This window comes from Psammomys obesus, unplaced genomic scaffold (assembly GCF_907164565.1).
Source record: "Psammomys obesus unplaced genomic scaffold, mPsaObe1.curated_primary_1811, whole genome shotgun sequence".
Lineage (NCBI taxonomy): Eukaryota > Metazoa > Chordata > Mammalia > Rodentia > Muridae > Psammomys > Psammomys obesus.
Genome location: NW_026596162.1, coordinates 14,245,979 through 14,269,434, shown reverse-complemented (window position 1 = coordinate 14,269,434; position 23,456 = coordinate 14,245,979). Strand labels below are relative to the sequence as shown.

Here is a 23,456-nt window from a genome sequence, read left to right as displayed (position 1 = left end):
GACAATTTTCAGGGTCTTTTTCATTTGAGCCCTGCCCTTTGTCCTCTTGTGTTTTTTTTCTCCTGATGGGTCATTTTGAGAGTCAGGTTTTTTTTTTGTTAAAGATTGTCTAATAGTGGCTATCACTGGGAGAAAGAAGATAGACAATAGCCTTCATTGGCTTCCTTTTTACGAGCCAAATAAGCAAAACGGGTCTAGACATCTGGATTTGAGATATCTGCTGATAGGACCCGCAGTGCAAATTGAAGCACCTCATTCCAAAATTCTAAGCCTTCCTTTTGGGGGATTTTAAGTCCTCTAGATAAGTAGCGCTCTAAGGGAGTAAATTTACAGATCTCTCTGAAGTGATGTTGAATTCCCCATAATTAGAAGGGAAGGAGAGCATTAGAGAATCTTACGGTCTCTGGGACAATCAGTTTAGGCAAAGTGAAAGGCTCTAAGGTGTGCAAACTTGTAAAGAGAGATCCTCTGGATGGGACAATCAGGCAAAATTTTACTACCTGCCGCCTGTGCGAAGGGAGCTCTCTGGGGTCTGAGACTGCCCACTGTCTATACTGTGGTGGGGAGCTTGCAAACTTTTAACAATCTGAAGCCTGGGCCCTGGTGGGGCCTATTGCATTTGGGGGGGGGGGGGGGCTTCAAACCAACCCTATGGGGCCAAGACCTTCCCTTCCTAGTTTGCCAGGCCTCAAGGGAAGGCAGGAATAGAGTCGAAATGCCCTTTTTACAGGGCTTCAAAGGGGGTACTCACTTTTCTTGGGGCAGTCCAGAACTCCATGTTGGGCGCTAGTTGTAGGTTCTCCTCCTGCTAAGTTCAACCTTAATTCCAGAGAACAAAGGGTATATACTTCTATGGGAGTGGGTGGAGGGCTCCAAGAATAAGTTCATATAATTGGTTGGAACTAGGCACTTCAAAGATGCTTAATTTGCATTATACAGCATTCACCTATCATAAGAATAGAATGTCAGTACCTAATTAACATCTAAATTTAGGGAGTAGAGAGCTAGCAGGGAGCTTTGTTAGAGGTCACACATCAAGAGTGGTTAGGGGAGTTTGTCTAAAGACACCCTCCAGATGAAGTCAGGCAGACAGCAGGGGATCCTGCGAAAGGGAGGGAGTTCTGCCTTTAGGGCCTTGAAGGCTATCCAGTTCAGGCCAGAACTGCAACCTCAGTCAGCAGCTTACCTCCAACAGAAAATGAGCTGGTGTTGATTGTGATAAGAGAATCATAGCTTTTTTTCTTCCTTCCTTCCTTCCTTCCTTCCTTCCTTCCTTCCTTCCTTCCTTCCTTTCTTTCTTTCTTTCTTTCTTTCTTTCTTTCTTTCTTTCTTTCTTTTCAGTTTTTTTGTTGTTGTTGTTGTTTTGTTTTGTTTTTGGACAGGGTCTCATGTAATTCTGGCTATTCTGGAACTATGCAGACCAAGCTGCCCTCATACTAACAGAGATCCACCTGGCTCTCTGTGCACCAAATATTTGCTGTAAATTTCAAAGAATAAAGAATATTGTCACTGGTTTCTTTAAATTAGTAGTTATTTGTGATAAATGGGTGAGAAGCTTCTGTATAAATCAGTTGGTAATTGATATTATGGAATTTTATTTTTTGACCATTTATTATAGTCTAATTTATTTCAAATTTTTATTTTTGAAAATTTAGCCTTTCAGGAGTGAAATAAATAAATAAATAAAAATAAATGTGAGTAAAAATTATATAGTGTAGCTTGGTGTGTTAGCTCACTCCTTTAATCCCAGCACTCACTGGGAGGCAGAGGCAGGCGGATCTCTGTGAGTAGTGCTGGAGGTGGTAGTTCGTGCCTTTGATCCCAGCATTTATAAGGCAGAAGCCAGCAGATCTGCAGGAGTTTAAGTGCAACTTGGTCAATGTGGTGAGTTCCAAGCCAGCCAAGGCTATGTAAAATATAGATTGTGTCTCAAAAAACTTACTATATATTGTTACAAAAATAATGTAATCATAACTTCTATGCCATTTTGTAATGTAATCATAACTTCTATGACTATTTTGAAATTTTGGATTGTTGTACATCTTCAGCATAAGTATTGAAGCCTGATTCTTATGAAGTAATGGCTTTAAGTTGAATAGAAATACTTTAAAGATTGCTTTAGAAAATTGTTATATAATGCCTCAGGTCCTGCTTATTCTCATAGCATTAAGTTATTAACAGCTGTTAAACACACAAAAACATTATCTGAATGAATCAGCATAAATAATATTTCAAGGTTCTAGTCCTTCAGAAGCCTAACATATGACTATTATTTTAAAGATTGTTACTGAATATCCTGTATTTGGGGTTCAGTTCTTTTTAATTATTATTAAATTGATACTGCTTGATTGAGTTAATAAAAATCTATCACACATAAGGCTTTCTCCAGAATAAGACATGGACAGTTCCCATACTGCAGTCTCTTAAGTAATTCTCATGATTTTCTTGTATGTATTTATGTCTGGGATGTTGAAGGCCAGCTTCAACAGGTTAGGGTAAACTGAGGTGGAGTGTAGACTCAGTGAATGATCACTCAGCAGACTTTTTCTGAGAGAATAAAGCTTTATTTACTGGGGCTGGTACTCGTGGCTGGTGAAATAGAAAAAAGAAAAGGGAAAAATCATACACACACACACGATAGATGAAACAAGCTTCAACAAGCTCTGTAGTATTACTTTTTTATACTATTTAATTAATTTATCTATCTTTCTTCCTTCCTCCCTCCCTCCCTTCTTTCTTTTCTTTTCTTTTTTCTTTTTTCTTTCTGCCTTTTTCTCATTTCTCCACCTCAATCCCTTCCAATACCCCAAAACCAGATAGGAGAAAAAGATTAATGGGAGAGTGGTGGAGTTTTCTTTAGCTACTTTCTGCTGGTTAGGGTCGTTGAGTTCCTTGGGGCAAGTCCAATCTTCATTTCAGGATATCTCCAACTTTTTCTCATTCAACTGTTATCAGTAGCAACCAGGAGCAGCAGGAGGACAGAAGCGCCAGGACCACCTTCTTTCTCAGAGCCCCTACTTTCTCCAGGCTCTGGTCTTTATGCCCTCTCAGAGGCCTCAGAATTAAACTATCTGCACCTGGCAGAGAGCATCTCTCAGAGCCCAGATAAGGCAAATAGTTTGCTGCTGTGGACAATCTGAATCAGTCCCATATCCTTCCTTGCTCTGGGATCAAAACAAAAACATGTTCACATCCACAACAAAGCTTCAACAAGTTCACACATACACACACACACGTTTGATGAATGGAGCAAAACTCCAACCAGTTTACACATATACACACATACATATTGGGTGGACGAAGCAAACTCAAATGAGCGAGCTCCAAGAACTTTATTTTTTTACCCACAGCAAAATCTTTCAAGTAGTATAAAAATTACAATGTGATGACAGCCTGTTTTTCTTTTAGTGAGTGATCATGAAAAAACTTTTTTATATGAAAAACATTTTATGTATTACAGGTGAAGAAAACAAATTATTCCCAAGAACCCACATACATTCATACCTAAGCAAGTTATAGATTAACAAAGTGTAAGAAAGCAAGGTAATTTTCTCAGCCAGTTTCTCTTTACTAGCAGGCTGCAATTTGTGGTTACAAAGAAAGCATCAATGATCTTAAAAAGAAATCTTCTAAAAATCTTAAAAGAATCACAAATCTAAACTTTTTTATAAGAACAATCATCCATTTTTGTTTTATACTCTTAGGCTGCTAATTACTACTCATTAAAAGTTGTTTTTTATGAAATCATATCAGGAAGCTGAGGCAAAAATGGGTACAAGAGAATAATCATCACCTTGATCACCAGTCCAGCTTTAGTGAGTCATGTCAGTTAGTGCTAATTGGTCTGCCCATTGTTCTTGTTTCCAAACACCAAAAAGTCTCTAAGATTTTTTACATCAGAGCCACCAACAAAAATATCTTAGCCTAACCTTGCTCACAGTCCACTTCTCCAGATTCTAAGGGTGTTGGCCATTGCAAACACTGCGTCTTTTAGTTCTTTCTGAGGCTTGTTTGTTTATGTATTTTTTGTAGTGTTTGTAAGGTGTAACTAATTTTTAAGACATTTCATTTTTATCTTTCGTGTATTAATGTATTGCTGCACTTTGCAAGTATACCACATGCGTGCATTGTCAGTGGAGGACAGGAGGAGAGTATTGGAGTCCTTGGTACTGAAGTTGTTGGTGCTAGAACCAAACCTGGATCTCTTTAGTTGTAATTGTCAAGAATAAAACACCTGTATAATAGAGTCAATCTTAGAGTCAATAATAATTTTACTTTGTTTTCCTTGGTTCATTCTGGATCTTATTTTTTAATATAAGTGTGTGTGAGACAAAGATATAAACTACCTATGTTCAAAGTATCATACCTAGGAATCCCAAGTTATTTAAGTAAATTTTACAATTTACAATTTTTACCAATGTTTTTTTCTCTCAATTATTAATTTATGTAAGCCATGGGCTTTCACTTTGAAATTTTACCTTATAATTATCTAATGGTATTTTCTCATTTAATTCTATTAAACAGAGAATATAGAATGCTGGGGATATAGCTCTGTGGTCTTGTGAAACATGTAAAAGGCACTGTGTTCAGCCCCCAAAACAACACCCAACCCCCCCCATACCAAACTAACCATGTATCTTTGTATCCATGTTTAGATGAGTACGTTTTTCATGTGAAAGCCAGAAAATTAATAGACACACCCGAACATTGTCCAGTCTCAGTCTTGTCACTTTATTTCCATTGGTTTATTTAAGGTTATACAAATTTTTTTTCATATAAACAGAACCCTTATATTTGGATAGATTTTACAATGTTTATTGTAGATCTCACTCGTACGTACTATTAGGTACCATAAAAGTGTAAAAGTAGAACTGTGTTCAGTGCTCTTGGTGAGCATTTAGACACAGAAAATTATGCAGTTGGGATAAAGTTACTGTAATTAGCTTATAAAAATGAAGGAACGAGGGCTGGGTGTGGTGATGCAAGCCTGAAATCTCAGCACTCAGGAGGCAGAGGCAGGAGGATCTCTGTGAATTCAAGGCCCACCTGGTCTACAAGGCAAGTCCAGGATAGCCAGGGCTACACAGAGCAACCCTGCCTCAAAAAAAAAAAAAAAAAAAAAAAAAAAAAAAAAAAAAAAAAAAAAAAACAAAAAAAACAAAAAAAAAAACGACAAAAAAGAATGAATAGTAAATATAGAGCAATAGTTATGACCTTACAGATGCTGTAATGAAAAGTTTTGTCTGGATCAGCCTTAATGATGAAAGAGGGGTTGGTCTGGGTTAGGCCACAACAAGTGCTTAAAATGAGTGTTCTAGGAAGAACATGTAAAGTCTAATGTTTGCTTTAGAATGGAAATTATATTAGTACTTTTGTAAATATGTAAAAGGTCAATATGTCTAAAACACTGTTATTTTGTGTTCAACTTCAAAGTAATATGTAGACTAATATTTGTGATTGAGCTATGTACCTGCCTGTGAAGGTTAATTTTGGAACTTTAATCTGCATTGTTATTACTATTAGACTGAAGATTAGGTTTTCACTATTATGTGTGTCTGGAAATCATGGTGGTTGAGAAATGGTGCTCACAGCTGTGTTGGGAATATCCAGTTTGTGAACTTGCACAGTTGAAGCTGCACACAGCACAACAGAATAAACTTTGTTTTCATTTCTTATATTTGAACAAATTTATCGATGAAATAATTTCTATACTGTGAAAAAGTTTACAATTATTTCATATTTGAGAATCTTGAGAGTGAATGAACCTTATTATTCTCTGAGAAATGGGTAGGATTTTGATTTTTTTACAAAGTTTTTTTTTTTTTTAAGTAATTGAATAAAGACTATATATGTGACCATATATATAGCAGAAAACTGAACTTTTCTAAATTGGTTTTATAACAAAGAATAAAAATCTACTTTATTTGGAAATTTTCTCATACATATGTGGCTACCCTTTTCCTTAGGCTAAGTGAGAAACACAGTAAAATAGCTGCCTTGACAGAAAGTAAGTTTCTGCTTTATGGAGAATGCTGATGAGACCTAACAGTCAGTGGAAGGTCACTGGAAAAACTTGGATTTTCAGTGTTTTGGAACATCTGCCTTAAATGCTTTTGAGATACAGTAAATGTTAAGAAAGACAAACAGTTGAAAGTTTCTTGGAATTCTCTTACTTCATTAGTTATGGAAATGGCGTATCTCAAGCTAGTGTTTATATAAAAGCGTGCTGTTTAGATGGCAGTCTAGTGTAAACTACAAGGAGTTTTTAATGCTGTTTAGTTTCACATTATTTTGTTTTGTACTAAGAGATTTGGGCTGGATTATTTTTGTAGTTACATGTAAGAATTTTGGATGTCTTTGTTTAAACATAAAATTCCATCATAGTGAGATGAAATGACAATATTAAACTAATGTTTATGCTTCTTTAGACATTAGGTATATGTACTTTAGATTATAAACTGCATTGATGGTGGTTAAAAGTATGACCCTATAGGTAATCTTTTTAAGCAGATAAAACTGTTTGGATGCTTTCCCAGAGCAATTGGATTGCCCTCCAAGCGAATCTCTTCAATACGGTCCCGAATATAGCGAGTGTCATTAGCCTTACAGAATGTGTCATCTGTAATCGAAGATATGCTGTTGAACTGAAAAATAAAAGGAAAAACATTCAGAAGTTTAAAGTCAACCTTTTGTACGTCATATAATAGGAACACATAAGATATTTTACAAATAGTGTGATCTTTTAAAAAATAATTTTAAATAATATTAGTTTGTGGAAATGACACCTGAACATATTTTTAAATGTACAGTATTGTTTTAGAATAATAGTTTACTCATTACTCAGAGTAGCATCTATTCAATCCTATTTGGAATATAGAAACATGTAGGCTATAGAAAGTATCCTATTTCGAAGTGTTAACTCAAAATGATACTGTGTGCTTAAATACTTCTTAAAGGTGTGAAAAAAATAAGTTGAAATTCTTGTGTTGCTGAAATAGCAACTTTTTCTCATTTTCATCTCATTTCACTTTGGCAATTTCCACTTGATGCTATCCTATAAAACAAGCTTTAAAAAAAATCTCTAAAAGTACATGCTCACTTCTAATTGGAGAAAGAAGCACAAATCAGAAACTCTGAGCCCACTACTATTTGGAGAAAGAAGCACAAATCAGAAATCCTGAGCCCACTACTATTTGGAGAAAGAAGTACCTAGGAGCTGAACAGCACCTCGTGTCAGATGCTGACACATTACCAGGTGGTTTAGCTTCCATTATCCTGTGTCCCCTCCTTCCCCTGTCCTCCACCACATTACAGAATGCTTCTTTGGTGAAGAGAAATTGAACTCCTAGGAAATTCTTAGATGATAGGAGTGCCTTTACTTGTTTTTTTATTCCCCCTCTCATAATTTTGATAATGAATTTTGAATTTTGATAATGAAGTAACTCATAGTACCACTCTAGAAAACTGCATGATAGGGGACAAACAAACACATGCTTTGGATTATTCCTGCAGTGGGAACAGGGTTGTCAGACTGACTCTTGGACTTAGAAGGTCTCCATAGACTCAGTGTTACCAGAATTGAATTTTAGAATACCCAGCTGGTGTTGGAGAATTGGTTAGTAGTTAGAAAACGTCACACATTGTGTGTCACAAATGGTGAATTTGGCCTGTTAAAACAGACAACACAATTCCTACCACTGGTTATGGTTCCTGTGTATGTCTCAGTTCTGACTGGTTATTACTGCCCCTGTTGTTTTCTTCATTGTCCTTATTGTGGTCACCATCAAGGGAATCTCCTCTTCTGGGATGGCAGACAAACAAAAACACCACATAGGCATCCTAGCCCTTGTGATCATGCTCTTGGTTTTGCCTCCAACATCTACCTCAGATCCCAGGGTTCCATTTATATAGACAGTGACAGTGATTGTCTGATATCCATCCCTTCCTCACCCCAGTCACTTTCAGCCAGAGAAATAAGGAGCTAAAGAATGCCATAAATGAAAAAAATTAAATGCTCAGTGATAGAACACATGTCTGCTTTGTGTGAGGCCCTGTATCCAGTCCCCAGCCCTACTTAAAACTACTACAGACTGACTAGGAAGTGCCTAAAGATGTGTTCTGCTTAAGAGCAGATGTTTGGGGCTAGAGAGATGGCTCAGTAGCTAAGAGCACTAGCTGCTCTTCCGAAGGTCCAGGGTTCAATTTCCAGTACCCATATGGCAGCTCACAACTGTGTATAACTTCAGTTCTAGGGATCCAACACCCTCACACAGTCATACATTCAGACAAAACACCAATGTACATGAAATAAATCATTTTTAAAAAGGATAGACAGTATACTTCCTAGACTGGTCTACTTAGTACACTCTGGATTTGACCTGCGATTCTTATATAGGCATTAAGTAATCACACTGCTTTAGTGATGTAAACCTAATTAGACATATAAATGAGTGAGTTTTTTTATTGAATAATAAAAAGAATGGCTTCATAGTTAACTAAAGCTAGTTATTATGCAAAAACCCGTTGTACCTGAAGGTGAATTACACGTAGACTTTCTGGTAAATTAGGAGGCACAGATTCCAGATCATTATGGTCCAAATAAAGGAAAGAGAGTTTATTCAGTTTCTAAAAAGAAAAATTGGAATGTTACTGAGGTCTATGCATTTCTTCACATTCAAATAATGTATACTTTAAAAACAATATTGATGTAGTAAGCACATTTCAGTTATAACAATATTGACATAAGTTTGTTATTTTGATTATTATTGTTTTGATCGTATAAGCAGTGTTTTTTTGTTTTTTTTAGACATGATATCTAACAGAGCTCTGTTGCATACTCCACCTTTCTCTGACCATTCATCTCATCCCTGAATACTCAGCCTTTGAAATTTGTTTAGGGACCACCTGTGTAAGATCGATGGTTGAGTCCTTCAAGTTTTTTGAGAGTCCTGAGCTTTCTATAGAAGTACTACCTATTTCTAGAAAAATGGCTACTCCTAAGCAAAATGTTGCTTTCCCAAAGCAGTTTATCAAACATGCAATTTAACATGACATATGTTTTCCCATGAGGGATTTATGTTGAAATATTCTTTATAATCAATAACTTACTACTGTCTATGATTGTATGCTGTTACTTCAGAATGTAATTTCTTTTATGGAACTCTTAATCTTTGCATCCTGTGCTGCCATGCAGATTTTATTATTGCTATGAGTGAGGGTGTCTCACCACCAAACTACCTTAAATTTGTAGTCCTCCTTCAGCTTCCCAAAAGTTGGGATTACAGGCGTGTTCTACTATTCCCCACTTGCTAATTCTTTTCTATGCTATTATTTCAATCTTTCTCTTTTTTTCAATTTTTAAAAAATTACATGTATGTGTTCCTGTGTATAAGCCATAGAGCACATGTTGAAAGCTAGAGGACAACCGATAGCAGTTGGATCTCTGCTTCCATGTTTGACCTAGGGATAGAACTCAGATTGTCCAACTTGACAGCAAGCACCTTTATGTGCTGAACCATCTTCCCACCCCTTTATCCTTTCTTAAACATTCTACCTTTCTACCATATGGACACCAACTTTATACCTTTCCAGAGCTCTTCTATTTGGATTATAGTAACCTGATTTTATTGTACTTATTGCAACCATACTGCATTAAAGGAACTGGGCAATTGCATCATTTCCATGCAGACTTGCCCAGTATCTCTATAGTGGAATCCAAAATGTTTAAACCTCCCTCCCTCCCTTAAGTGGTAGGAATTGTGTTGTCTGTTTTAACAGGCCAAATTCAAAAGAGGTGAATGTCTTTTTCCTGACAGCATCTGTGACACACAATGTGTGGCGTTTTCTAACTACTAACCAATTTAAAAATATTAACACTGGATCAGTGAGATGCCTCAGCTATTAATGCACTTGCTGCTAAGCTTGATGACCTGAGTTCCAGTCCCAACTCACATGGTAGAAGGAGACAGCCAACTTTCACAAGTTATCCTTGACCTCTGTGTGTATACCTGGTATGTGCCCACACACAAAATAAATAAACACACAATAAATGTAAAAAAAGTTAAAATATAATCACAGATACTGTGTTCAGTCATACTATGTCATACTTACTTTGAATGTGTTTGCTTTAATTCCTTTACTCTTGATTTTGTTGTGTTTGGCATTAAGTAAAGTAAGTTTTGGGGGAAGAACTGGAAGTCTTAGTAGTTGGTTTTCAGCAAGTGTAAGTTCTTCTAACAGAGAAAGTTTTGAAAAAGTACTATCTTCTATGTCTTCTATCAAATTTCCTGTAAAGTCAAGTCTTCTTAAATTAGCTTGAGGGAAATAAATACAGAAATATGATGTTAGAATCTCATTGTCACAGATCATTCAAGGCCTTAACTTTTGGCTTAGGGTCTAGGATAGAATTAGTAACTCAGTCACGTTCATTTTGCAGAGTTGATAATCTAACTACAGCCTGGTGCTGGAATTTCAGAGGTGTGGAAAGTGAACCCAGGGCTTCATGCTTGGTAGGCAAGCATTCTACCACTGAGCTACAGTCACAACCCCATAAGTAAAGTTTTGTTGAGCACTGGGTGTTTTAGTGCCTAACAATGATGCCTTTTCTTACTGTGGTCTTAGAATGGGTTCAGAAGGAATCTTACAGTTCATACTCTTTCCATCTTTCTCTGAGGTCATTATGCACAAACCTCAAAGGAAATTTTTACTGCATGTCACAGAGAATAATTGTGGTTAATTTGATTTAGTCATGTAATTGTTTTTTTAAATTTTGGCCAGCATGTTGCATTATAATTGTGGGTATATTGTATTAACCTTATCTTACCTTATTTAACAAAAACAAAGGCAGAAATATACCCTGATTTGTTAATGCAGTCCAGACTGAGAAATTGATACATATTCACTCATTCATTGTCTCTCTTCCTCTATTGGGGCTGTCTTAGGCTGAGATGGTTAGAATATAGTTTCTTTTCGTTCATAGTAGCTGTTTTTCTAAAAGCTTGTTGCAATACTGAATTAATGAATACAAAACCATTGCTTCTTGGAGAGTTCCAGAGCCGGTGCTTAAAAGGTTCTGCTCACTAATTTTTGCCAACCAATTAATGTGAATCTTGCTTTATGTATGTTTGCTTGAAGACAGCGTAATATACCCTTTGGATTCATGAACACTGAAAAAACTCCTGCTTGAGTGAAATTTATCTAACACTTGCATTTTCTGCATAGGCTCACCATGCCGAATGCTCTGCATTTTGAAATATTAGATGAAATGCTATACTTGCTGCCATTTCAACCAGCATTTTTAGTATAAAGCAGAAAAAAGTGAAAACCGTGATGCTGTGTGTGCTGAATAACACGCCGCTTCAGTTTATGTCGACCGAAAGCAGAGCTTTGCTTTGTTAATCCTCAGCTGGAAATGCTGGAGTGCTCAGTTTTGTTGTCATTGCTCTGTGAGTTTCTGCCAGTGATCGTAAACACCCTGGAGGTTGAATCCATGCCTTCATCTGTGCTGGGCACATGCTGTAGCACTGAACTACATGTCCAGAAAAGTATATTTGCCAATACGGTATGTACACCTACGGTCCTTCAGTCTGCAACTTAGACTTGGTGGCAGCATGGTTCCAGGTATGGTTAATATTGTGAATGTTAAAGAAGCTGGAGATGTGTCACAGTAGTACAGAGCACTTGTGTGGGGCGAACTTGGACGCAGCTGGTGCACTCCCAATAAATAAGGAAATGAAATGAAGTGAAGCCAGTGTGTTTCTTGGTTGTGTTTTTCTTAGGAACCTTGATGACCTAGGAGTCTAGCAAACTGGCAAAGACTGAGTGATCCAGGCCTGGGACTTGGTACTGCCGAAAGGGACAGTAGAATGCCAACCACAACACCTTAGTTCAGTTAAAGTTGCCAGAACTCCAAAAGACGAATTGCTAATGACCTGGCAAAGAGTTAAGCACCACTGTTTCACAACTGTGTCCACTGAACAGCTAAGGAGCGTGGTTGCTTTTTATGATTATGAGTACAGCCTTGTATTTTAAAAGTTATTCTCCAGATATTTTTTCTTTTTTTTTACTTTTATTAAATACACTTGATTCACTTTGTATCCCCCCATAAGCCCCTCCCTCCTCCCCTCCTAATCCCACTTCCTTTCCCCTTCTTCATGCATGCCCCTCCCCAAGTCCACTGATAGGAGGTCCGCCTCTCCTTCCTTCTGATCTTAGTCTATCAGATATCATCAGGAGTGGCTGCATTGTCATCTTCTATGGCCTGGTAAGGCTGCTCCCCCCTTACCAGGTGATCAAAGAGCAGATATTTTTTAAAAGATTGTTAATTATGTGTACCTGTGTTTGTCTATATGTGGGTAAGTGCATGTGTAAATTCAGGTGCTAGAGGAATCAAGACAAGGGTATCAGATCCCCTGGAGATGAAGCTACATGTGGTTGGAGCTGGAGTTGTGAACCATCTGATATGGGTTCTGGCATCAAACTGAGAGGTCCTCTGGAAGAGCACCAGACACTCTTAAACACTGAGCCATCTCTCCAGATTCCTACCCTGATATTTCTAATGTGTATCCAGATTTAAGAGTTGCAAGTTAAGCAAGGTGTGTTGGCACACACCTTTTATCCCAGCACTCTGGGAGCAGAGGCAAACGTATCTCTGAGCTTGAGGCCAACCTGGTCTAAAAAGTGAGTCCAGGATAGCCAAGTGTACACAGAAAAACAAACAAATTTTAGAAAGAGTGGCAAGTTAAAGGAGTCATGTGCTTGAAATCCTAGCATATGGGAAGTGAGGGCAGAAGGGGAGGAGTTCAAGAGCATCCACCTCTACTGTATACTGAGTTCAAGGCCAGAAGAAAATGAAACAATAAAAAGGAAAATAAAGGTAGTTTATGTATTTATGGTAAAAGTGGAAAATATCTAGTTAGTTGGAGAAGCATCCTGGTCATGCTGACGTTGCTTGACACCTGAGGCAGTCCGTAGCTTGAAGTATTGGTCTTGAGATGATACCTATGTCAGACAGACAGCAAATTACCAGTAAAGAATGATCACAGAAGTCTGGTTGCAAAGGAGATTTTTCTAGTAAGGAAAAAATGATTTTTGTAAAGTGTATGTTGTATACTTGAATGCTCCAACAGTGCTGACCTTATATATAGTAAATGAAAGGTAGGAAGAAAATTGGGCTTTTATATTTTAAACTTACGCATGTCCGCAAAATCTTTGGCAGTCAGCTTTTTTATTTTGTTGAATCGTGCATAAAGATAAGCTGATTCCTTTGGCAGTGGTGGCACAGAGTCAATGTCAACTTCTTCACAGTATACGGAGCCACTTAAACAGACACACAACAGGCATGTGGGCATTTCTAAATTAGGAGACAAAATTGTAAGTATAAACTAATTTGAAAATATTTATCATCTGATTGTAATGTGATCATCTGATTATAGTGAATGCTGCGATTTGAAAAGGTGTGCTACAGAATCATTGGTGATATCAGGAAAGTAATTTATAGTAACTGACAACCTGTATTGTGCTTAACAATTCGTCAGAATTTTACTTAACGTCTATAGTTAACATAGCTTATTACTTTATTTATTCTTACTGTATGTGTGTAAAGGGTGCACACATGCCACAGTGGGTTTGTGGAGCTCAGAGAACAACTTGCGGGAGACAGTTCTTTCCTTCTACTGTGTGGATTTAACTCAGGTTGTTGGGCTTGGCAGCAATAGGTGCCTTTACCTCCTGTGCCATCCTGTTGGTCCCTTTTTGTTGTTTTTGCTGTGATTGTCTGTGAACCTGATGGAAGGCGCCATTTTCTTACTTGAATTTTAAAAATATCTACAGCGCAGAAGTTAAGATAAATAAAGGGTTGATATGTCAAGTTTGATGTGTCGAAAACATTTTTCAAGTAGATGACAGTAGTTATTGACATTAGAAATCCCAAGTGAAAGGAACAAGCCATTGACTTGGGAATCAGTCATTGGTGGGAAGCATTAGAAATCCTACTTCAGATCTCACTGGAAATGGCTCCACTGTGGGCTCTTGTTTAGATCCCTGGAGAACTGCCTTGGTTGAAAGTATTCCACCCCACTCATCTCTCCCTACTCTCTCTTCCACTCCCCTCTGCATCTTTCACTGTTTGAAAAGCACAGGGCTTTTTCTCTAGGGTTGGAAGCAGTGGATAAATGGATCTAGCTGACCTTGAACTGGAACCATGAGTCAGAATAAATATTTTCCGTCTAGTATTTGTCCCAATGATGAGAAAGCTAAGAGTCTTTCTACTTTTAGCCACTTAGATAATATATGTTGTTATCTTAATTGTTTTAAATTGCATTTTCCTAGCGATTTGTGACTTCCACAAAGAGTCTACTAAGTTTTTCCTTTTTCCTTTTAGTTTTGTGTTATTACTGAAGTATAAACATATATTCTAAGTATACGTTATTTCTAAGGTTTACAGTTTAATAAGTGTTTTGCCCAATTGTAATGTGTTTGTTTTCTTGTCAGTGTTTTTGAAGTATAAACATTTAAAATTTTAGTGAATAATTTATGCTTTTATGGTGCATGCATTTTATTGTATTTAAGAAATACTCACTAACCACCACAGCAAGCTTTCTTTGCTGTGACAAAATCCCTGTGACAATCAGATTGAAAGGTGGTAAGGTGGTGCTCTCTGACTCAGTTGCTCTCAGACTCAGTTACTCTCTGACTCAGTGCTCTCGGACTCAGTTACTCTCGGACTCAGTTTCAGAGGGGTTTTGCTTGTTTTTTTTTTTTTTTGTTTTTTTTTTAAGATTTATTTATTTATTATTTGTAGACTGTTCTGTCTGCATACCAGAAGAGGGCACCAGATCTCACTATAGATGGTTATGAGCCACCATGTGGTTGCTGGGAATTGAACTCAGGACTTTTGGAAGTACAGCGGTTTTAGACCATGATCAGTTGGCTTCATTGACTTTCACTGTGGCAAATAAATAAATGTAAATCTAAAAATAACTACCATCAGCTGAGGCCAAATCGTCACTATATGAGCTTTTACAGGGGTGTTTAAGATCCAAAACTTAGCAATAATTACAATGTTCTCCTTTGTTAATTCTAGAAATTTAAGCTTATTAAAAGAAATTTGAACATTTTAAGTTAACTTTTTAGACTTAATTATTTTATATCGGTGTTTTGCTTGTATGCATGTGTGTGCGCCACATGTGTACCTGGTGCCTAAAAAGGTCAGAAGAGAGCTGTGGATCCCCCGGAACACTGGGGTTACGGATGTTTGTGAGCCACCAGTTGGGTGCTGGCAACTGAACCTGGGGCCCTGGCAACCTGGGTGCTTTTAGCCACTGAGCCATCTCTCCAGACCCTTGCGTCAACTCTGAAATATGTGATATCAGGAATAATCAAGATTCTTTATTCTTTTGGTGCTTTCAACATGACTTTTGGAAAAATTTATCTTTTCTTCATTGAATTGCCAACACTTTTTCAGTAACCACTTAACCATTTAATAAATACCTATTTCTGGACTCAAGTATTCCATTAATCTTCCTATACTTCTTTATTTGGAGATGCTTGCCACGGACATGCCTGTAGCATCACAAAACAATGAGGAAGGGTAATCTCTGCCCTTCCACACTGAGTTCCAGGGACTGAACACAGGCCATTAAACTTGGTGGCAAGTGCTATTCCAGATCACTGGCTTTTTAAAGAAACTTTTATCTAATAACATAGTTAGTAGTATCTTGATTCCTATGCTTTTATAATATGTTTTGCTTTTAGGTAGTAAACCATCCAACTTTATTTTTGCTTAACACTGTTTTGGATTCTTGTGTCTTTTCCATGTGCTTTACATTTATACATATATTTTCATGTTTTGATGAATAATTTAAAATTAAGTATACCTCTTATTATTTATGATCAGAGTAATTGTCAACATCTCATGATATCTCAAACCCATTTTGCATTTCCCTACTCCAGTCCTGAAATTGGCAATCTTTTCTCTGTCTCTCAGTGGAGAATGATGCAGAGTCTGGCTGGTTAAAAATGCCCTAATACCGAGGCTGACCTTGAATTTCTGATCCTCTTGCTCTCATGTTCTGAGATTGCAAGCATATATTACTATTAACAATTTTTGCTGGGAACTCAAACCCAAGATTTTCTGTGTGCTAAGCAAGCAGTGTAGCCACTGAACTACACCCTAGCCTTCCCTCTTCCTTTTTATAGCTGCATCGTATTTTCTTGGGTGGATGTTGCCAGTGTTTGGGCTGTTGGATTATTGCAGTACTTTGTAACTGCCAATAGTGCTTTAGTGATTTTACATTTTTATTTTTAATTTTGGATATGGGTCTTTAGGGTAAAATTCATAAATGTGATGCCTGTGTCAAAAAGTAAATATGGGCTGAGGATGTTGCTTAGTGGTGCTTCCCTCTCACACAGTTGGCCTTGGTTTGGGTCACAAACACCCCCCCAACACACACACATAAACAAAACAAACAAAAACAAGTAAATCTATTTTGATTTTGTTAAATATTACCAAATTCCTGTCTGGAAGTGTTGTCCTAATTCACATTTCTTCTTGCATGTATTAGAATATTTGTTACTATACAACCTTGACTAGGGAATATGTTGATATGTTGTCTTCATTTTTATCAATATATTTTTCTTTTTTAATAAAAAAATGTGATTGAACATCTTTTTATATATTTAGTGTCACTTTAAAGTCATTTTGTTAAGTCTTCATAACTTTTCCCATTTTCCAAATGTATTCTTAGATTCTAAATTAAAAATATTGTTGTTTATTTGTTTGCTTTGTGTGTATGTGCATAAACATTTGTGCTTGCCATGTCATATGTGTGGAGGTTGGAGTACAAGTTACAGGAGTTCTTTCTGTCCAATATGTAGGGCCTGGGGATTGAACTCAGAAAGTCAGGACTTGGCCCTGAGCTGTGTTACTTACTGGTCGTCAGATGGATTTTGTTCAGTTTCTTTTCTTCAATTTATTCTTTATAAATTAGAGATATTACATCTTCATAATATATTGCAAATATCCTTTCCATTTTGGGTTATCTTTTGCTCTATGCAAAAGTGATTTTTTTGTAATTCTATGGAGCAATTTTTAAAATCTTTTCTATTAAAATATTTGGGTTTCCCAGACTGTCTGCTAATTCTTTAAGGCTTTATCTTACACCTGCAGAGCCTTAATTTTTTTTAAGTTTTTTTTTTCTGCTTTTATGAAATATGCAACTAATTTATCTCTCTCCAATAGGCTATCTAGTTCTCCTAGACTCTGTTATTTAAAATATTTTTCCCTTGGCAACTGAGTGCTTGAATACTTTTCCATGCTTAAATTATATACAACAATGGCTTTGTGTTTCTGTTTATGTCTGATATTTTTAATCTGTGTCTTTGTTCGTGCACTGTCTCCAACTTGTTAAACATGATCTGTGTTACCTGACACTGTTCAGTGATTCCATGGCTATTTTTGCATTTTTCTTATATGCATTTCTATGTATTTTTAGAATCAACTATGTATTTTAGAATCAACTTTTCTAGCATTCTCAAAATTTTGTTAATTTTAGTGGGATTGTGTATACTATCTGAATTTAGAGAATGATATCTTTATGGTTTTGAATCATCCTGTTCAAGAAAAGGATATCGTTCCAACTATTCAAGCCTATTTTGACTAAAACACTTGCCAGATTTTTGATGTGTTTTCTGTTTTGGCTTATTTTAATTTTATTTTAGCAAGATAAGAATTGTTGTGTATGGGTTTTCTCATGCTTTCATGTGAGACCAGGTTTTATGATATAACAAGAATAAATTAAATATGGGAACTCTATAAAGTAGTTTGTTATTTTATAGTAATCTCTCTATTGTTTTAATTGAAATAGATATTGTAGTTACTATATAGAGTCATTTTTGTTTCTCTTTGTGTTTTTCTTTTTTGCTTGCTGCTTTTTAAAGTATTAGTATTGAATTGAGGGCCACATGCAAACACTACCAGCACATGTCCAGCTTCTGTGAGTTTCTTGAAGATGATAGTTAATTGTATTATATTTACCTCATCCTGTCTATTGATTGGATTTGAAAAATAATCTTTAGCTCGTTCTTGTTTGTTTTTGAGATGTCTTGTTATGTAGCCTTTGCTAGCCTGAAACTTCCTGTGTCTAGGACTGACTTTGAACTCACTGAGATCTATCTGTCTGCCTTTGCCTCCCAAGTGCTGGGATTAATAAAGGTGTATGCTACCATGCCAGGCTTTTGAACTAATTTTATGTGGGCAGAAACATAGATTTTTCTAAAGGAGAGGTTTAGACAACACGTTGGGTGCTCCTGAGTATTCTGGTCCACAGTGTCCACTCATAGTGGGAAACGTAGGTGATGCACACTTCCCATACAATATAGACTTCACCATTGGAGGTGAAATTTCAGTTTATACTTTACTATGTTTTGAGACATTTTAATTACTACAAAAAATAAAATTTCTTGTAGGGTATTTTTAAATGATGCTTTTCAAAAATAATGGATGATAGTTTGTTTCTACTTACCATCATTTTCTTTATTGGTTGGTAATGACGGTATAACCTCATCGTTTTGTAACTGAAGATTTTTCTCATCAGGAATTATCAAAGTTTCATTTTCCTATTATAAAGTTAGAAGTTTGTTATCAGGTGAGATAAGTCATGAGTCTGACGCTAAACCGGAGGGATCACAAACATATCTCATAGTCATAACTAGAGCTATTTCATTAAGATTTTGTTTTATGTGTGTGTGTGTGTGTGTGTGTGTGTGTGTGTATGACATACATGTTGGACAAAGGACAAGTTTCAGAAGTCAGTTCTCTCCATCATGTAGGGATCTGTGGCTGTAAGAGACTATCTTCAGCAGAGCTCTTCTTCAGCACTCTGTTAAGATTTTATTTGTAATTCCATTTCTTATTAAATCACACTGTAAATACTCTAGGTAGAGTATGCATTCCTGAGTAAGCAAATCAACTTTTTAAAAAAATTTGTTTCCATTGGCTGAACTCAGTACTTGGTATTAACATATTGACAGTTCTCTGAGTGGGAATGAACGTTTTTCTAATGTGAAACTATTCCTTAAAGTTTTTCATCAGTTTCTATCCTTCTGAGAATCAGTACAGCAATAGCACATTTCTCACGGTCACAATTAGAGCTGTGTAATTAGAATGTAAAGTACTGAGTGCATTCTTTCATGATCTGGATGCCTCCCTGATTTGGCCTTAGGATGGATCCCTTTTATTCTAGCCTCTTCACCTGATCAGGCCATTGGTGTAGGCTGTTCATGCTATGTAACTGGAGGTTATCATTCCCTCTGTCCTCTTTTCAGAGAATGTGTTTTCTGCTAGTAGACCATAATTTAGTACATGGGGTCCTATTCACTCTACCTTTTTTCTTTCTTTCTTTCTTTCTTTCTTTCTTTCTTTCTTTCTTTCTTTCTTTCTTTCTTTCTCTCTCTCTCTCTCTCTCTCTCTCCCTCTCTCTCCCTCTCTCTCTCTCTCCCTCTCTCCATGTTATCTCAGTAGACTCCTGACCTTGTCCTTGGCCCTAATTTTCTCATCTGTGTACTGCCTAAACCTATCAGTCTTCCCCACTGAATTCTCCACTTCACACAAATATTGGTCCACACATTTACATTGATGTAAAACTCCTTAAAGCTCCGTGTAGTTAAGCAGAAAGCTTTAAGATTCGATGACTTTTGAAAGTATCTTTCATTTAGCTGATAGACTCAGATCATTCCAGTAAGACAGTAGGTTACGAGATTTTTTTTGTTTTGTTGTTTTGCTTTAACCTGAATCTGTTGCTAGAGAAGCTTGTCTGTTTTGTCTTAACCATGGGTAAAAATAACCAGTGTCTTAACTCATTCCTTTGGAAAATAAGAAACTGTGGCATTAACATCAGCTCATTGTGAATTAGGACAGGGAAAAAAAGCAGTTTGGACTGGCTGATCCTAAAATGTTCACTATCTGATTTATAGTAAAAAGAATTTTTAAAGTAGTAAATGTTACTATGAATCTGACTCTAATTTTCCAGTGTATGTGTGCATGACACACAGTAGGTAGTACATAGTTTTATGCCATGTTAATGTCCTCCTCTATCCAGTGTTCATTTCTCTATGCCCAGAAAAAAACACAACTATTGCTTTGTTTTTAAAGGTTGGATGTGAGTGTTGTGGTATAAAAGCCACAACTCAGTGACATCTCATTATAGAACTTTGGTAGAAATTGATAGAGTCAGAACTGTTAAATGTGATTACAAATAGTAAGATTTACAAATAGTAAGTAGTTTTTTATTTGTTGCCACTCTTATGTGATTGCATGCATAACTAGCAAGTAGTCTTATATTTACTTCCTAAGACTGTATTTTAATGAATTCTGTAAACATAAATTGATAATTCATCTTTTCCTAATTTATTGTTGAGGCACATATAACAAGAAACTATAGGAAATTATATAACATTATTTAACATAAATTTCAGATATCATCTTGAAGATTAATGTCTCTTAAATTTTAATTTAAAATGTAAATTTTCTCTAGCTACTTTTTGTTTACCATAGGTTCTAGTTATTAATTCAGGAATCATGCATACTTGAAAAATATAATTACTTTAAATCTTAAAATGCCTTTCTCAGTCTTAACATATCAAACACTGAATTTAAGAAGAAAACTATGCATTCAAGTAGGTATCATTTTAGAATAAAAATTTAAAATAGAAATTAAATACCTTAATATATTTTCCATCCAGGTGTTTATCATCATAGTCCTGGTTAACTGTAGTTTCTTCAGAATTATCTGTTCCATACTCAGTGTGCAAGTTGAGTTGAGTTTGAGGTGCTGGCTGCGTCAGAGGCAGCAGCAGTAGCAGGAAAAGTGTGGAATGCACAGTCTTCATCTCAGCAACCAAGGTGACTGGAAGTTGGTATACTAGTGGCCTGGTAACTGTGGAACAAAACTCCTTTTCCCTGGAAATAAAGAATGTAGACCATGGAAGCAGTACTTAAAAGCTTGCAGCAGGGGCTAGAGAACAAGTATTTAACCCTTAGTGTTCCTTAATTAGATACTAACAGTTTTATATGTCTAGTGAAGATGCTCAAAAATTCAGAAAGTAGTTTTATTTCTTACCTATCAAAAATTTAGAACTGTTGTTAAGTTTATTAACAGTCAAATGCCTTGAGTAGGGGTACTTGTATGTAGTCAAAATCTTCTCAGGATACCTGCAGTATAAATGGTTAACATGAAGATCCATGATCCTGTGTCATGTGAGTTAAAGATATCATATTTCAGGTTGCTGCTTTAAAGTAACTCTTGATTCATATTGATGTAAAAGAAGCAGTTCTGAGAAAAGGTTTAAAACTTAAACTTAAAAGCTTAACATCCTAAAAAGTACACATTAACACCTTTAAGTTGCATAGAATATAGGGAAAAACATTTAATTTCTCTAGTTTCATAAATTTAACAGGTTGTCATAGCTTAGTTAATGATGTTGCCTTTTTAAGCTTAAATTATGAAAAATTCAACAATACCACTGCAGACTAGGGTAATTTAAAACCTTAAGCAAGGAACTTTGGAGAATGTACTGGAAAGATTCTTTGAGGCTCACCAGTGAATTTTAACTGATGAGTACACGTTTCAGACATTTTTAAAACTACAGACAGACTCACTAAGAGGTGCTGATGCTACATTTACAGATGCCAGTTTGTCAGAAACCCAGTGGTTGGGATTTCAAAATAAAAGGGTTTGTAACTTTTTCTGCGCCCAGTTCTTATCTACATCACCGTTAAAGTTATAAAATAATATATGAAAGCATTGTTGAAAATAATTCTTCAAGGAAAATGAAACTTACACTACAGATTACTTTACATTTATTAAGACTTTTAAAAGCACACTTTAACACACAGTATTTAAATTAGTATTTGAAAAACAAGCCTACCGTAGGATCTGGGTGAAATCCTGTGTGGTTTTCCTCAATAGGTGTTCATGCCTGTGCACTAATCCCAAGTGGGATGGTGAATGAGCAAAGCTGTGGAATTATTTCAAACTGTTGAATAAAGTTTCAGGGCCCAATAGCATAAATCCCATGTGGAATTCAACAGCAAATTCCATGTGGTAGGAATCTTTGCCAACATTCCTTCTCTGGGGTGAAACGCAGGTTGTTACACGAGAAAATGTGCAGCAGATGTTTGAAACTGCAGCACCAGGGCAGTTGCAGTGTATTGCAGTCCAGATCCCTTTACCTTATGCTCTAATCTTTTAGTGAATATTAGTTTATAAAAATAAATCTTTTTAAAATCATGCTTTTATTTTTGTGCTTTCTGGTATAGAAAACATTTACTTTTGAATGAAGTAGAACACCAAACCAAACATAGTCTTTGGTTTTAGTTTAGTGAGGACTAACAATTTTGTTCCCATGCTATAAGAATCACTTTCCCCTAGTTGGGCTGTCTTATCACTCTCCAGTGGGAGAGGATGTACTTTGTCTTGCTGTGACTTGAGATGCCAGGGTGGATTGGTACCACTTGGGGTCTTCCCCTTCTCTGGGTGGAAGAAAGCATATTGAAGGAGGGGAGTGTGGGGGTGGACTGGGAGGAGAGGAAGGAGGGGCCTGGGATCAGGATGAAAAGTGATTAAATGAGTAAATAAATGGGGAGAGAATTTATATGTAAAGTAAGTTTTAAGACAAATTATTTTGTAGTTTTGTCCTTTGGTTTTTCATTTCTTTATTTTAGTTCATAAGAATGTAAAAATAGCTTTTAACAAGTTTGATTCCATAATTTTGTAACTGAAACTTTTTACTGAATGGAATTTTAGATTACATTTGAAAACTAAAGTAGAGGCTGGGTGTAAAATTTTTACAGAATGAAATTTCATGTTAAATTTGAAAACCAAAGTAGGGCCTGGGTGTATTGGTGCACATATTTAAATCCCAGCACTCAGGAGGCAGAGACAGGTGGATCTCTGCTAGTCTGGTCTACACAGTGAGTTACAGGCCATCCAGAGCTACATAGTGAGATCCTGTCTTAAAACAAACACAAAACAAAACTGAAGTAGTAGCATAGATAGCATCTTTAAAGGCTCACATATCTGTAATCTCAATACTTGAGAACCAGAGACAGAGGTTGGAGAGTTCAGGGATACATTGCAAGCCCTGTCAAAGCCACACTTCTTTTTCTTAAAGCAAAATATGAATAACTATTTAAAATAGAGCATGGGGGCTGGAGAGGTGGCTCAGCAGTTTAGAGCACTTGTTCTTGCAGAGGACCTGCGTTCAATTCTGTAAAAGGGGTAAGAAGTCACTGAAGAAATTTCAATCAATGATTGTGGCTGGTGCAGGGCAGAGTTTTACAGAAAAACAAGGCACAGGCCAGTAGTTGGCAGTGTAGTCCTTTAATCCCAGCACTCATGAGGAAGAGGCAGGAGGATCTCTGTGAATTCTGAGGCCAGCCTGGTCTACAGAGGGAGTTC

The 23,456-nt window shown here is 36.4% G+C and overlaps 2 protein-coding genes across 3 annotated transcripts in view; one reads left to right on the top strand and one right to left on the bottom strand.

The window, feature by feature from the left end:
- The window catches only part of Cenpp (centromere protein P), a 200,579-nt gene that overhangs the window by 32,111 nt on the left and 145,012 nt on the right, over positions 1–23,456 (top strand). The gene's annotated exons all lie outside the window — the stretch shown is intronic.
- Positions 4,676–22,120, bottom strand: Ogn (osteoglycin). The gene is given in 8 exon segments (XM_055595207.1): positions 4,676–6,644; positions 8,530–8,625; positions 10,111–10,313; positions 13,193–13,351; positions 18,522–18,615; positions 20,719–20,956; positions 21,925–22,076; positions 22,079–22,120. Coding segments are annotated over 8 exon segments (1,155 nt in total). The 3' UTR covers positions 4,676–6,473.